We start from the raw sequence: 17,514 nt of genomic DNA, 5'->3' as shown, positions 1-17,514 counted from the left end.
AATGCCCCACCCATTGCAACCTCCCGTTCCTCAGTACACATTGCCAAGTTCTATTCCAACCTTACAAGTTGCTTCCGAGCATGTTTCACATACACCTGTCTAAAGGCCAGAATTTTTCTTTTTAAATAACCATCTTCCAAATTGCTTGCCCTATCCTTCCTCCATTAACTTTCTCACATTTTCCACATGTACCACCATTCATAGCCAAAAGCTTATTTAGTAGTTGCTTTGTAAGAGTTAACCTTTCTGACCCGTGCATTAACAGACATTACTCCTGCCTCAAACAACAATCTTTAAAATGCTACAGTTGACATCTCGACATTTGCAAAGTGATTTATGAAATCCATAAAAAAAACCCACCCTGCTAATGCAATGCTTCTTGGTCTTCTTCTCACAACCTCCTGTATTATGCTCAGCCACCACAATAACCCTAAGAGAGTTATGCTAACAGCACTTGCTCTGACACTCTCGACATTGCACCTTGGCTCTGGGTTTGTGTCAGTATGTCTTTGTGTGTTTATGTATGTATGTGTGCGTGCGTTTGTGGGAATGAACCCAGCAACCCGAGTTCGTTTCCTGCTCACTGCTAACACCAGTGAAAATCATGTGAACTGGTCCTGGACCACCCCTAAGTCTACTCAGCCTCAAATGAGTACGTGGTACGGTGTGTAAACATCGCCACTTGGGAGACAAAGGCGGCCAGGCGTGGTGACGGCCACCCACCTCCTAGTGTGCCGTGCCGGCCTTCATAGGCGCTCGATGACAGCACTTTCCCCAACAGTCTTTTTGAAGCTATACGGGGGGATTCCTTGTCATTGTACGCGTGCGCGTGCGTGTTACCTTGGCGGTGGGTTGCCCTTAGCTTCACACTTAATCTCAATGTTGTCTCGGGGGTCCACAATGTAGTTCTTTGGCGACTGAGCCGTGATGGCTGGAGGTTGTTTGACTGCAGGTGGCAACAAAGGTAACGCTGTTATTTGAGCAGCAGCACCGCTTAAACAATAAGCGCGCACACGTGTACACGAATACAAATACTAGGCGACATGTACACGGACTCTGTATCCCTGCTCCAACAAGCCCACGGTTATCAGTGGGAATTCCACGTTTGTATGTCTCTCCATGGGACAGCCACTGTTGACTTCCTATGGAGTTCTTATTGCACTGGCCCTCTCCATTCCTGATGCACGACTCTGACCACAGCGTCACACATCTTTTTCTATCGGCCCCGCGTTGGGTGACGATTAGACAAAGCCACTTAACACCCTCCTCTGCCGTCACACGGCGCAGTAGCAGGGAGCTATGGGAGGCGTGCGGACGGTGGCGTGCGGAGAGACGCGGGTGAACGCGTGTTGTCACCTTGGCAGAGGCGTGAGATTGATGTCAGGGGAGCCTCAGGGCCGGTTTTCACCATTGGGAATGGGATACCGTTAATGGGTGAGGAGTAATGAGCCTGCAGGCTTCCCTATGGCCCCACACAGCCAAGCCAGCCCATGCGCATGGCACGGAGGTGATGTCAACAATGAGATGGGGACTTTTAACAAATTGGATGAGTGATGGGTGTCATCAATCAAATTTCATGCATCTTGTGTGTGTTCTCATACAACGCATGCACAAGTGCTGTATATCAGCATATTTGTTGGGATTTTCTGATCAAGCATCAACAAATCTTAGAAGCATTTTATATGCTCAACGTAGCAATGATTTACATTTGAAGGCCATAAAATCACTCCCCTTTATTTTTTATCTATATTTAATGAACAGCTTTCGTCCTCACCGGATAATGGATGTAATTATTTTTGAGTCGTGAGTGAGTAATGTTAACATCTGTCTAGTTCTCACTTTTCATTCTTTATTTTTTCAATACGGTAAGTTGACAATCTAACTGTAAATTATATTTTCAATGGCTTACAATTTGCTGAGTCTAACATTTCACCAAGATCCCATTTTTGAAATGTAAAATTTCCTCAAAGGTTGATTTTTTACTAATGTCTAATATACAATCTGCACTCACATTCAGCTCCATGCAGTAATAATAATAACAACAGGGTTAATTTTTCTAATGATATTGACCTGCCAAAATATGTTCATTTTAGGTATGCAAGCAGGCAAATAATGTCATGTTTTATCATAAAAGAATAACAAATCTTATTAAGTACGACCGCTTGAGTATGGAGTACCGTACTGTATATGCAACACACACACACATTGAGTTTCACACATATTGTTACAAATTGTCAGTCCATAATTCGTGTGGGGTTGATAAATTGAGTTCAATTTTTTTGGAAGTCAACTGTGCTTGTTGTATGGACATACTCTTCTTGGCCATAGGAATATGGAATTTCCACAACTGATCCAGGACTCCTGATGGAGATGAGCCACTACTCCTTTGTTTGAAACTACAAGGGGGACACTGATATTAACTTCAATCCCCATTGACATACTCTATTATCGTTCAAATATGTTATTCTTTAAAGGTGAGGCTTTATAAGATTCTGAAAATAGCATCAACATAATGTTCGCATGTACTGACGTTAAGATAGTTTACAGTGTGTCTGCATAGTCATTATTTTGTTCTTGGCCACGATGTTTGTCTTTGGTGCATATTGAACCCCTGTGGGTTCCTCCTGGGGGTTGTAGAATTCCCTCGCCCCGTGCATTTCCCGCTCTCCATCCCCTCTCTTGTTTGCTACACTCATAACAGACTACCTGTGATGTGGCCTGTCGAGTCAATGACCCTTCTTTCTTACAACGCTTTGAGATGAGTTTGCATGAAAGCGGTTTTAATTGTAAATCCCTATCCTTGGTACTCATGTTATCAACCCCACTGAAGATAGACTCATGCTTATGATAAATACAAATATACAGATGTTCCACATGCTGTATATATGAACGTGACCAATGGTTCATGCACACAAAACACGACTCATCAATGCAACGGCATGAGTGTGGTTCCCGTGACTGTGACGGGGGGACCTGATGCATTATTGTGAACAAGTGATCAACAGCGAGATTTGAAGTTTTCCTTACTGCAGGGATCCATACTCGTTGGTTCTTTCGGTAAAGTCAGCAAAAACATTTCTTGCTGTGGTTTTCCCACCTGATGATGACTGCTTGTGTTGTAATCTACACGTCGTGATTTAATTTATTTTATTATATGTCTACGTGACTTTACCGAAAGAACCAAAGAGTATGCTCAACAGCTATATGGTGTTAATCCTATACGTTGTAGCATAGCTTCTGTTATAATAAAGTATGTTTGGAAATGAAAGACTGTAACAGTAATCAAGTGCAATATTACTATTTCAGAGGTGGACGATCTTTCAGAACTGTATTTTTATCCTTTCTGATGATTTCCGGAAGCTACGATGCTGTGGCATTGCTAAGGATTTGCACGTATTTTCGCGCAGAATAATTTAGCAATATATTTATATTAATTTGGCTACTGCTTTGCATGATGAAAAGTTATTATTATTAAGTTGATGATGCAGATTTGTGTTGATGTAAAATATATTATTTTTTGCATGCAAAAGAAATGCGTAACATAATGGATTATTTCCTCGTTAAATAATATTTATATATATTTCTTTAAGTTGATCATTGTTTTCGTGTAAGTATAAACGTATTTAAATAAACTTAATTATTAATTATGTGAAACAGTGTTCGGAAACTGAAACAAAAAGATAACTTTCTTATTGAAAATAATGACTTTGCTTGACATATTTCCTCGGGTTAAATTTCAAAGAATCACTTCCTTGGCCGTGTGTTTCAAAGGTGCTTCATATTTATACGTGTCATCAGAATTTAGCGCGAGCAATGCTGTGCAAGAGAGTGCATGCGAAAGGAGCGACGCATTGCCTGGCATTGCATGTGATTCATTATCACGTCAAATTCGCCTACCATAGAGCTTGGGCTCGTAGAGCATGCGGTAAATGATATTTTTTTTAACCGTCAAAAAATAAACACGAAATAACTGAACGAAATAAAGCCAAGGGGCAAAAACTCAACCACGGTGCAGATTTCTTCCTGCACAATGCGTAATCTATTTAAGCCGGCACATGGATTGCGTCATGTGCACATTTTAAATTAAGGTATTTTCTTAGGATAAAAAAAACTAATTCCTGGGTGGATTATGAATCGGGGTAAAGACCGCACGGCATGAACTGAGACAATGGGCCCCCGCACGCCTCTCCATCATCTCGGCCGAGCGTCCTGTCAGATGCCCGCCTCGAACTAGGCACGGATTTTAACTCCATTAAGCGGCTCAATGGCTCGAGACAAAGATCATGAACGGGAGCAGGGGGTTCTCTCGGAGGTGCGAAAAAAACCCGGCAAAAATCGCTGGTGCTTATCGGTTTAAGACAAGGCCCCGGATTTTAAGTCTTCATACGATCCTCATCATCGTTGTCTTTACCACCGCCACCGCCACCACCATCACAATCGTCGTAGAGTGCTTGCTGATTTGTTACGTGGCGGACTACAAGCTGTTTATTAACGATATTCGAGCGGGCTATTGATTCAGGATTTACTGTGGTATGCAGCTTTCCTATGGAAATGCGTTGGATGTCAATTGTTCACGTGAAGATTTGGGTGGAAAACACTCATCTTTGCATCTTAGACAATAATAATTGGGTCAAAGAACACTTGATAAAAGCACTCTTAGAAAGCAATTCTTAGTTATGATAAAAAATAGACAATAATTAATTTATATGCTCAATGGCTGAGAGGTGAGGAGTTTGAATGCTTGGACATTATTGCGGTGTTCAGTTGTACGTAAATTCCTGGAACAATCAGGAAACGGCATTGTCTAAATAACTCAAAGCAGGGCTCTCTTGAAAAGAGCCTGATTAATCATTGAGAGCGTTCCTGTATGAAAGACATCACTATGGTATCTGTTAATTAACACATTTGTATAACCTTCACGGAGTCTCAGGCGGCAATGCCCAAAGTTAAAGTCTTGAAAACATTCATAATTGATAACAATATATTGAGGACGTAATTTAATTATGTGATTCCGTTAGTTTAATGGACTACCATTTTTTTTAACTGACGTGAAAAATCACAAATATTAACAGTTACTAAACGACATGCAGAACCATTGTGTGGATATTGATCAAAGCTTCATGAGTGGATAAATCCATGAACAACTCAATTTGTTTTGAAAGCAAAAGCACGTTTACATCATATTTAACAATTAAATTACATCAAATTAAAAGCAGTGCAAATGCGTTTGGATTATGTTAAAAGTGTATATATTACATTTTTCATTGTGCCAAACTGATTCTAAAGTTGTTCAAGGAGGCATGGATGGATCACACAGCACAAAACCAAACAACACACTTACACTCTTCAAGCAATTTGTCTTATCCCGGAAGAAATGTTTCGTAAAAAGAGGAGAGAAATATGATTATTGTGAGAGAGAGAGAGGGATAGAGAGAACATAGTGCACGTCACATGAATAAAACCCACTTGTGAAAAATGCATTTAATTAAATGTAGGCTTCATACATTAACGTCCAAGCACAAAGAAGAGAAAAGGGTCATATTAACACTGTCATAATTCGGCTAAATTACCCGACATTTTAAGAACATAAGTGTCTATTGTTTTATCCAAATGATTTGTTGATGCTGCGTAGGCAGTTGGTGCACAAGAACAGATAAGACAAAATATACTGAACACATTCCTTAATAACACTGTGGCCTTAAAAGGAAACATATAACAGTCGACGTTTCGGGCAATGGCCCTTCTTTATAGCGCAACACATGAAGAGGCCAGAGAGATTAAGTGGATAACAAAAGTTTGAGACTGCACTTTACACCTTGGGACCTGATGATAATTTAATTATTGTAAATGTCTTCTGATGTTTTCAATAAAAGTTTACTTTTATCCAGGTAATCAATGGTTCAAATAATTCCGTTCATTCAATGTGATACAACTGCAAGACTGAGATTACTCTGTCATTGTCCTTCATGTGTTATAATAGAAATTTCATGTAATTAACATATTAAAAAAAACACACAAATAGCCAGGAGCACACGCTTATTAGTCAGTACTTTGGAGACGAGGGTTGGCATCCCACAAAGAATTTAGAACTCCCAGACCTACTGGGCTGTGGGATTGGTAAGGAAATCACAGTTCAGCAAGTGAACTGAATCCATATGCTCAGATATTTGAGTTATTATCCCTCATATGCATGGGTTTTCTCTGAATGATCAAGTTTCCTCCCGAATGCCCAACACTCATGAAGAGATTTGGCCTGGATCGTCTCGAGATTCAGTGATATTCTCGTATACATCACAAATTTAGGCTTTCCTGGACAAACACAGTTAATATTATTTGTGTTATTGTAATTCATATTTTTAAATACTACATGGTGTTCAATAGCTCATCAAACATATTGCTCTGCCAGGTAAGCGAGCATAAGACTGGAGAAGAAGAGAAGGTGGACCACCAGCGTGAAAGTGAGACAGAAAATCAAAGGCAGAAATCTCCTTGGCAGCCACTTTCACAGACCACTAATCAAACCGATGTTATGGGAGGGTACTTACAGTCAAGGGGAATATTGAGAGCTGACAGCTGCCACATAAGCAGCTGTGCTACCATTACTTCAAACAGAGTTGTCCTCCGATGGGAAGCCATCTTCTCAGCTACCACTTGTTCTTGAATAAATAAAACATAAAGCGACGAGCACTGCACTCCCACAAATCAGTTGCGGCGTCGCTTCTCTTGATGCTGCTGCTGCTGCGTAGATTTCTCCACGACAGGCAGCAGACTCACACGCGGTGCGCGTGTGAGTCTGGCGAACTGCAGGGCAGGAATAAAACAAGACATTGGGAGGAGAGTGAGAGAGACAGGGTGGGTGGGAGTGGGGTGGGGGAAGAGAGGGTGAGGAAACATATTAAGGGCAGCAGAGAGTGGGGACAATAGCACCACCAGCGCATACGTCACCTGCGACGCAAAATTAATAACGTTCGGCCCCCATCTCGCTCGCACGCACGCACGCTCGTGCGCTTGCCCGTCTGACCCTAGAGCCACCCACACCATCAATCAGGGCCGCCGGCTCGAAACACCGAACACCACTCGTCTCCGATCATCACGACCTCTAGGAGAGGACCCTCCTGTGACCCGCGAGGGGCGATGATGAGGGTCAGCGGTGGTGCTCTTGGCAGTGGCGGTATTCCGCGGAGGAAAAATAAGAGAGGCCACTATTTCCCAAACACCTTTGCCGCAAATTGAAAGACATCCGAATTAAGGGAACGCGGTCGTTGCCGAGTGGAGATCACTTCGAAGAGGGGTGACGGAGGCCACAATCAGAGGCTTTTGTGTTATCAATTCGAGGCAGTGAATGCATGCAATCAAAAGCCAGACTCATAGACCAGCCACTTACATTCGTTTTGGAGCTAATTTGCTCCCGTGGCAGTTGGGGTGGTGATTATTTTGCGCATGCAGTTTCCCTGCCTGAGAACAAACGGGAGAAGATTCGTGCAAAATGTCACAATTGTATAGCTGCTGTGATTTTTTTTTCATTCTGACTTCCTGTCTCTGTCGCTAGTTTGTGCTCATAACTTCAAGAGAATTCTGTTGCATATACATATATATTTTAAAATAAAACCAGAGAATATAGCAAAAAAACGACAATTTTGTCATATATATCCCTTTACATATGCAGTTTAATATCTGTGGTTTCAACATATGACACACAAACAGAAGGTTAGAATCATTCATTCCTATAATTTCTACCATTCCTCCATTGCCACTTCAAATGACTACTCTAATACTTTACGGGAAGTCAAAGCTGGCTGTGCTGTGGACAAACTGCCCTATGCCAACATTGTGAAACTCCAGCACCGGATCGGTCCCCCAATATGGATGAGGATCACCAGGACTCCTTCACAACTAAAGCTCGTAGACTACATTACAAAGACTCTTTGGTTCTTTCGGTAAAGTCACGTGGGTATAAATAAAATACATCACGACGTTTCCGGCGCCACACAAGCGTCCATCATCAGGTGGGAAAGCATTGGTCTGCTGCTGAGGCAGACTGCTTTAAAAGGTTTGAAATGGGTGTAGCTCAAGGGTTATAAAGAAGTGGCCGGGGCTAGTGATGTTAATGTGCCAATGTGAATCGGACATTCACAAGCCCGCACAGGGAACTATGAGTAAACCAGCCCCACAACAAAGATGTGCTTCATTATGATTGAGCCGCACATTCCGAGCTTATGATATACAGGGGGGGGGGGGGGGGGGTAGTCACACATCCGCAACAACATGAGAAAAAAAACACATCAATACATTCCAACAGCATACATATGTAAGAGCCTGCACATGTGCCTAAATCGTCACTTGAAGCCACTCCACGTTCACCATTGGCATTCTCTAACAGTTACTTTCCCCGAGTACTCCGTTCCGCCCTAACTTTCAAGTTACAGACCGAGTCATATGATTAAGGAAAATCCCTTCTGGTTTAGGATTCTCGCGTTTCAAGAGGCAAGCCAAAGCCTTTTCATCAACAGCACATATCATGGCCAATTATTTGTTTAATGAATATAAAATTAGCATTGTCTCCCTGCTCAAATGAACACTGGGCAGTGCTCATATGTATTCGGGATCTTTATACAGGGTTAAAATAATAATCCATATTAATAGTGCAAGCCACTGTCTACACTGGACAAATGCTGTTGCTGCTGCTGCTGCTTTCAGACAAAGGGCAAAAGGCGCGACGCTGCGATGTCTTGCCCATGCCAGCGCTGGCAGAAGGGCCTCCTCCCTCTCGTGGCTATTTTTGCCTTTGCATTTATGCTGACAAGACGCCTTGGAAGAGGTGGCAGTATCCACGCTTTACCCAAACACCCACGACCTGTGTGTATGTAGAACTTCTTTCGCACCATACGGAGCCAACCGTGCTAATCGGAGGTGTGGGGATGAAGTTGGCCATGCGTGTTCCTGGCCACACCACCCGTGCATGCCTTTTGTAGGTGCTCGCAAATAGGATTTGCCCCAAAAGTATGATCAAGGCTACACGGGTTTTTTATTGTCTTTGATATTACTGTATAAATATCACAGTTATTAGTTTACTCAACATTGATCCTTTGAAACACCAATTCACCTCTTGGCCATGCACACCTGCGTTGAAATCTGAACCTGCCTTAGGCCTGCACACAAGGTCAGCCTCAGTCAAATATAGCAATGTTTTTTTTCACAGACCACTGCTTTAATCAAGGGTGTCTGAAACCTGGATTTGAACCCATGTAAATGTTCCTCTCAACATACTATGACTTGCCCATTATGAATCCCGTGTGCCACCTGGCCATCTCAGACTTTAATTTCAAATTGATATCTTGCGCCATCACCACTACCACCACCACTACGAACCACCATGTGTGCTGATACAAGTTTTTTTATGACATCATCCATACCCGTCATTCACAGGGCCGTAAAGCAGTTAGACTTGAATCATCATGTGAAAAATTAAAACGAAGGCTAAAAAAATAGGATGGCAAACGCCTCCGAGACAATAGTTTTTGAAAACCCTGGCATGCCCCATCGCCCACACTGTCAACAAGGTATCAGCCACTCGACGTGAAAATCAGCTTGGAGTTCTCTCGCCCGGTAGTTGTGTCACTCTGCCTTGTAAAGTGCGCTTTGGCTTGAACAACTTAGCCTGCGGCATGATAAATGTTAATATTCTTATTGCAATCGGAGTTACTGTATTGCTTCGATACAGTACGGTGCCCCATATGGAAGCCCCATATGGATCATACGTCCGCGTGTTACATTCAGAGTAAATGGCCTGTCCGTGTTATACGTTTAACACATGTTATATTAACACATTTATAACCCTTTTGTGAATCCACGAAGGCTTGCCCACACTGTGTCAGTCATGGGGGTTGTTTGAGCATACTTCAACATGCCTGCTGAGTGCGGGTTCGCGAAGAGGGGGAGGTCCCAGAACCGGTTTACATTTCACTTGCCACTGACGTTACCCGCAGCTGAGAATCAAACTCAGGTCACTGGGTATATACCGGTATATGGGTGGCCCAAAAGTCAGGACACATAGGGTTATTTAATTTATATTCACACTTGATATTAAAATATTGCAAATAGTTTATTCTTCAAATCAACGTTTATCTATTTTCATTATTGATATATATGTCTTTTTCCTTTTCAGATGACATTTGAACATGGAAAGAAAATGTGCCAAAGACGAACGAGTTCAATTCGTTTTTATGTATGCTCAAGAAGGCAGCTGTAATACTTAATAAAAAAAAGTCCTGAATTAATTAAAATAGAAAATTAATGCGTGCATTTATTTTAATAGGAATTGGTTTGAACATTCGTTAAAATAAATGAAATAACCTTATGGGGTTTGTTAAAATAAATATTATAACCGTTTGTGTCCTGACTTTTGCAACACCCTGTATGTGTGTGTCTGCATGAAGATGTGCATGTACATATGCACGACATATATATCATGTATGCTGCGGTATATAAAACCAATAACCATATATGCACCTGGCATTGACCTCTAGATTGACCCTGCCTAAAACAAGTGTTTTACTTGGTTCTCACTGAATGGAATGAACACCAAATCTAAAGAGGGGGGGGGGGGGGGGTAATATCTATTTACCGTATATGTTAAACTTTATACACACATATGCATGTGAGGGTTACCACCTCTAAGGTTAAAACACCGGCACATATCATTGGATGAAGGAGACTATTTGAGTGCCAGATGAGGGGAGAAATACCAGCAAATGCGCCGTCTTTAGTCGTGTATTATTACACAAATTACACAAAACTGGGACTTTAAACATACTGAGAACAAGCTAATAATAACAATTTCATGGACAAAATTATCGCAGTGAGTCGCTAACGTGAGTCAGAGATTTACAGATTTCCCAGGACAGCTACCGCAACAAAGAGACGTTTCTGGGAAAACCAGGACCTTAATACACGTTCTGCACGTGGAGTACATACAGTATTTACACGCCCTATTTAATAGTGTGACTATATAAATACATGTGTGTGTAGACATGTTTGGTTTACCCAGACACTGAGTGTATGGATTATATTGTGAAATTTCATGGCCAGTGTCCAATTTTTTTACATAGTGTATGCATTCTATGAGCCTCAATACACAACTAGCAACGACTTAAGAGTATTTAATTACTGAGTCAAAAGCAACATGTATTGAATAACGTTATAAAAATGAAGAAGCCTAATTTATATCTATGTTGTGAAGATTAAAAAAAAACCTATTTGAAACACACTCTGATAAAGATCAAAGGTGCAAACCATGACACCTTGACAAACATTCTCAATACCGGTCAATAATACGTCTAACCCTGGTCAAATTCCACATATCTTCCTCGAGAAAAAAAATATCCCATATCTTTATGCTGGTCGGGCATCCATTTAAACAAGATATCGGCATCTCAGAATATCTACCCGGTACAGATAGCTCTAAAGTAAATAAAATGTTGTGTATAATACAATCTTGAAAGTGAACTCACTTTAAATGTGACAAGCTGTCCTTCAAATATACACACACACACAGGAGAAATTCCACACGCATAAGAAATGGCGAGTTCAACTCCCGGCCAGAAGTGGACTCATCGTCTCTCCAGAAATTCCTGCACGCAGACGAAGCCACCAAGGGAGGGCTCAAAGCTGTGAGGGGTGCGAAGAATGTAGTGAGTAATACACGACTTTGTAGTTTTAATGTGATTTTTTTAATATATAGCGCGTCATAAAGCGTGTGTGTGTCAGGTAACACTTGCGCGCGCGAGTCACAGAGCGCATAACAAACATATGGTCCATTGTCACAGGATTATCTTCGAATTTGTATTCCTTATTTCTGAATTCTTTGTTCACAAGGGAAAATGTCATGTTCAAGCTGGGCCTGCCTGTCCATGATATCTGTAGTCAAAGCATATATATGTGCAATTGGCTATACTTGAGAACCCAGTTTAATAACTATCAACAAAATATTTGTATTTATTTATTTTACCAGGTAAGGCCCACTGACCTATTTAGCTCTTTTTCATAAGCGACCTGGCTATCCCTAATTATAGCGCAACGAAGTGGCTTATGTGGACATTTATGGCAGTCAAATACTCGAACCATGGCTAGCTGCCTGTATTTGAACCAAGGCCTCAGCGGTGCTGGCAAACATGTTATAATGGGAATTTCATGTAATTAACATACATTGTTTTAAACAAATAGCCAGGAGCACACGCTTATTATTCAGTACATTTGAGACAAGGGTTGGTATCCCACAGAGAGTTTGGAACTCCCAGACATATCTACAAGGCCGTGAGGTTGGTAAAGAACCATCAAGCTACTGCACATTTTTTTTCTGAAACTCATAATACGCGCACTGAATCGTACGTGTCACGTTAAATTAACCACGGGCTTCATGCAAACTGTTAGCAAATTATATGCTGTGAAATATAGGCTAACGGAGAAAAAATCGACTTTATACGTGACAGAGAATAAATGAGAAATGTATCCAACTGTGGTGTAGGAAGGGGGATACATTGGCGGGGACGTGAATCATAACTGTCCCTCTGCAGGGTACTCACAAGGTAGTGCTGTACTCATAACAAACGATTCTGGAGGGATGATGGGCCGAGCCAAACCCTGGCTTGGATTTGAACTCGCATGCTTTCGTGTGAGTCTCTTACTTTAACCACGACTTACTTGGGATGGATGACCTTAAAAAACCCGCCAAATACGGTTTTGTGTGTGTGGCAAAATAAGCTCCCGTGGAAAAGTGTGAGGGATTAAGACTCACAGCTTCACAAACCTGTATGGAATAACGGCCTACGTTCTGTGCTGCAAATTGTTAGCACCTCGTTTTCCTGCAGGTGGCTGTCTCACACACAGAGTGACCTCTTCATGTTCCCCCCAAATCCTGCCACTAAAGCACCGGATTAAAAACAGCACAAGTGCCACGATGCCCAAGACACCACAGTGGCAGATTTCCAAAGAGCAAGCAAATTATTCAATGCGGGGAGGTCAAAATGTCACATGACTGATTGTAGTTCTGCCCGCAAATTCACTGCGCGCAGGGTAGCCAATTGCCTGCACCACAAGTTCTCGACCCCATTAGGCTGGCCGTGCAGGTTTTTTTTCTTCCAGCTCATCCCCATGAGCGTCATTCTTTCACGTAAAGTGGGCAGCAGACGTCCGCAGCAGAGGCAGGCGCACACATCCGGGCGGGGGACACTCGATGCAAGCCCCCATATGCCACAGCTGCTGCCATGCTCCGGCTGTTATTAGTACCCCCTTCCGAGGGGGGGGGGGGGTGGGGGCTGCCCTTTCAGCCGCCTCTCTCGCTCGCCTCGCCTCCAATAGACGGACGCGGCGGTTTCAAGCGGCCGGGGGAACAGAGCGAGGTCATCCGGAGTGTCCGAGACCTTTCGGTCCAGCTGCGAGAAGCTCCCTGACACGTGTCCATGTGCCTCCCGGACCGCGTGTGTTTAAATAAGACGTTGGTCAGCAGTGGTCAGACGCTGCTCACTAAGTGGGTGTGGCTTTTGTAGTACGGAGTTAGACTGATGGCCTTAATCTTAGTTGTCTTGTGGTTGTTGTTGTTGTTGTTGTTATTTGACTTGCATCCCACTGGGATTTTTGCACACAGCGTTGGTGTACGGTGCTATTTCGGGAATATTTTTATTGTTTTTTTTCCTGGATTTTCTGTTTGCACAGTCACATAATCACTTTAAGATGGTTTCTTGTTCATGTTTTTTGTTTGTTGAGGTTGCACCCGATTCAAGAGCCGAATGGCTCACAGGGCTATACCAAATAAATAAACTATGAAAAAACTAACTATGCCTAATTGCAGTGCCGTGGTTAGGACGCTCAACTCACCTTTTTTGAGAGAGAGAGAGAGTTCTAATCTTGGTTGGTGGTTGCCGTGTCTAATCATCCCTCTGGAGATGATAAAATAAGTACCACTTTGTGGGACGTAAACAGTCTCCTGGCATAAACAATTTTTAAATTTCACCACTAGCTCAGTGCCATCAATGGAGATGAGCACACTAATTGAGGATATAAGCATTCTTCTTTGCACAATACAATTTACAAACAACTGTGCTTGGTCAATAAAACGAATTTACTGTAAGCTGTTGTCTCCCTTGCAAAAGTAACAATTCGTCTTTATATACTCCGACCTTGTAAAATTCAGGCCATACGTTATTTATAATTTCACATGAGGTGCACAGTTTAACTGTCTTTTGCATACTTGAGTGTGCAATACTGGGTCACCGTTTCAGGAAGGTGAACATTTCACAGTTGCCTGTGTTCAGTTAAGCACGAAGACACGTTAACTTGTACCCATGGGAGACACCTAATCCAGAGGTTGCACATGCTCTGGAGCTTAACCAACCACTGAGCCAAGACAATCCAGCATAAGAAACACACATTGACTTGACAGCACTGTGCTATCACAGGAGTGCTTCATCCTCAATTCGATTCAAATGTATTTGATTCACGAAGGCAAAGCGTAAAACTGTCTCTCCGCTCAAATGAGCATTATGGCAGTGATCATTTATGTTAGCAGTCCCAGGTCAGTGGTGAAAACTCCACATTCTCATGGTGGATGTCACCCTCATTACAGGATGGCCACTGTTGACTTTCTCAGGAAGTGGTACTTATTTTTATGAATTGCAGAGTGATGATGGCTTCGTTAGGCCCTGACTGGGATTTGAGCTCGCATCCTCCTGATTGTTTGTCACGTGCTTTGCCATAGGATTCCACAGCTATTTTTAATTCACAAGGTAACGTTTTGAATCTTTATATAGAAGTGTTCCATTCCTACATAGATAATGTTGATATGTGTTGTGTTCTTACTGAATTTTACGCACATCGTACAAATGTCATGAAAAAATAATTCATTTGGAATACTTGCATAACAGTGAAACCCTATGAAAGTGCATGTCACAGCTATTTTTGAGATCTCGCAAAGCGAGCTTTGATTTACATACAGGGGCCACTTTCCTATCTGCCCGACTAAAGAGTAATGTGTGTCACGTAACATTCAAACCGACATTTGTTTCATTGCGACAGCTGAAATGTAACCAAATAAAATGTACGTAAAAATGTAACACAATGTGGGAGGTCATTGGTGACTGAGCTAAGATCGTCATCTCGCTACACTTGAGAACAAAGTTTAATCACAGGCAGATATCTGGATATGAGCTTGTAATGTCAGTGTATTACATAAGGTACTTGGACAATCCTGCCATGCACTCGTCTATTCTTGTGTATGGCAATATGTTCAGGAGCTAAATGTCAATGTTGAGGTCAGCTCGCCATAAGGGGGCTTCAGGAGATAATTAGTGCAGTTGTGTTATTATTCCATTGACGGAGTGCAAACTCCAGTGGTTTACAATATGGTCAATAGTTTGGGTTGCTTGGCCACAATCGCACTGTGCCAAGTCTTACATTTTCCATTCATGAAGATGTATGCATCAGGCTGTTGATGTTCTGATGTGGTTATAATGGTTACACCAGTGTCTTCCAAGGGGGGATGGCAAAGCTAGGAGGTGCAATGTTTGGGTCTCTAATGAGGTGCTTATTCTGGACATCCACAGTGTTCCACTGTTTGTCAGCGTTCTTCCAGATATGGGTGAGATTCCAGGATGATGATAGCAGCGCGACCCCAGAAGGGGGATCGTTACTTAAGTTGGCTGCAAGAAACATTGTTGAGGTCTTGGTTGATGATGGGTAGGCGGTTGCCGTTAGGTAGGTGGCAAGAACACGCGTAAACTCCTTGCAGTTTGCATGTCTGTATGCCAAAACAGGGAGCCAGGGGATTGGTGTCAGTTTCAGTGTTCTGGTTATGATGCACTTTGCATTCTTTTATTGTGCATCTATTAGTTTTGTGTAAGAGCTGCTGGACCAGGCTGGAGGACAATGACTCTGCCAGTGAGTAGATCAGTGAGATCAGTGAGTAGATCAGTGAGTAGATCAGTGAGTAGATCAGTGAGTAGATCAGTGAGTAGATCAGTGAGAGGGCGGCAGTTTGCAGCACATCAACAGAGGCACCCCAGGATCCTTCCTGCAAGTTTCTGTAGCAGGTAAAAATCTTGATTTGGTCTTTCACAGATCGGTTTTATGTGCAGCTTGAAGGTCAGGTGATAATTCAAAGATATCTTAGAGTGGGTCATAGCACACTGGACTACCACAGAAGGACACACCAAGAGTGGCATCTCTAGCATTTTTGTTCAGGTGGAAAACACTTGTGGGGTTTATGGTCAAGGTCTCCAGTGATGGAAATATGCCTCCAATAAAGTTAGCTCAGACGTTGGAGTATCGGCAATGTTCTCGAGCTTTGTACCCTGTGCAGCAATGGCTATGTCATATGCATATATGAACGTGCCAGATGACGCACATGGCATGCCACTTGCATATGTGTTTAACAGTGACAGTCCTAGTACCGAGCCTTGAGGAAGGCCATTGGTCATAGTTATCTTGGGACTGTGTTTAACAGTGAGGAAGTATGGTTGCTGACCATCACGTCGAATAGATGTACGGCCGAATGGAATCTTATGATTTTCGCAAACTTCAACAGCAGACCATGATGCCATAAAGTGTAATAGGTATGCTTTCTGTTGAAACTGGAAACCAGCTGTTATGAATGAGCTTGGTTAAGGCAACTATCTGCTTCGCAGCAGCTATGGCCAGTTCAAAATCTAGCTCGTTCGGGGGGTAGTTGGGGGTCATTAATGGGTTAAAATCTATCAAGAATGGCACATTTTACAGTTTTGTGGTGGAAGATAAGAGGGGTATTGGCCTGTAGTTGGAGGTCGAGCCTTGTGACTTTCCAGGTTTCAGAATGGTGATACCTTTGAATTGCTTCCATTATTTTGGGATTTTGCCTCTCCTGTGTATGATGGTGAAAAGCTTTGCAAACCATCTCTGCCCATATAGTCCCAGGTTCTTTAGGAACTCGGGATACAGTGGCTTGCTGGATTTTGTGGCCCTGAGCGCCAATTTGAACGTCAGCGACAATGCATGGTGTTGTTAGATCTGTTGCTCGCCGTAGCTGACTCTAGATGATGGCGAGATATTTCCAGACAGCTGGTTTGATGAACTCGTCGATTGATGCCTTTGAGCAGGACAGCATGTGGGCAGCCACATCATTGACTGCGGTGATTGTTGGCGGCCTGGACTGTGTTGGTTGTGAGGCAACCCCGCTACCGGAGGAGCTGCCCAGGCTGGAGTGAGCAAAGTCAAAGTCTGCAATGATGTCTACCCAATGTTTTCTTCAGGGACTCCAGCATGGTCTGCTTATGGTTGCCAACATGGCAGATTGCTTTTCCAATGCTCTCTCGGGATGTTTTTTTTTTGCGGCAGATGTCAGCATTTTAATGAATTTATCCTCCACGTTCTTCAACTGCGCTTCAGTTATTTTGGTAGCTGGTCCAGTTGGCCTTCAGAAAGTTCCAGTGCGGCCATGGTGTTGAGGTTATGACTGGTATGAGGAATCGAATGTGCATGACTCTCGGG

At 42.7% G+C, this 17,514-nt stretch overlaps 1 protein-coding gene across 12 annotated transcripts in view; it reads right to left on the bottom strand.

The window, feature by feature from the left end:
• The window catches only part of NRCAM (neuronal cell adhesion molecule), a 261,902-nt gene that overhangs the window by 110,568 nt on the left and 133,820 nt on the right, over positions 1 to 17,514 (bottom strand). For 10 of the 12 annotated variants that reach the window (XM_032954073.2, XM_032954080.2, XM_032954070.2 and 7 more), the window contains 3 exons: positions 6,546 to 6,801; positions 5,342 to 5,359; positions 841 to 946 (listed from right to left, as the gene is read on the bottom strand). In XM_032954073.2, the coding sequence (XP_032809964.1) occupies positions 841 to 946; positions 5,342 to 5,359; positions 6,546 to 6,636 (215 nt within the window). In that variant the 5' untranslated portion in view covers positions 6,637 to 6,801. Of the gene's footprint in view, positions 1 to 840; positions 947 to 5,341; positions 5,360 to 6,545; positions 6,802 to 7,384; positions 7,456 to 17,514 lie in introns of all 12 variants that reach the window. The other 2 variants (XM_032954071.2, XM_032954076.2) reach the window with 2 other exon arrangements.

This window comes from Petromyzon marinus, chromosome 14, assembly GCF_048934315.1.
Source record: "Petromyzon marinus isolate PM22_M1 ecotype Great Lakes invasive population chromosome 14, UKy_Petmar_22M1.pri1.0, whole genome shotgun sequence".
Lineage (NCBI taxonomy): Eukaryota > Metazoa > Chordata > Hyperoartia > Petromyzontiformes > Petromyzontidae > Petromyzon > Petromyzon marinus.
This window is presented reverse-complemented; position numbering and strand designations above follow the sequence as displayed.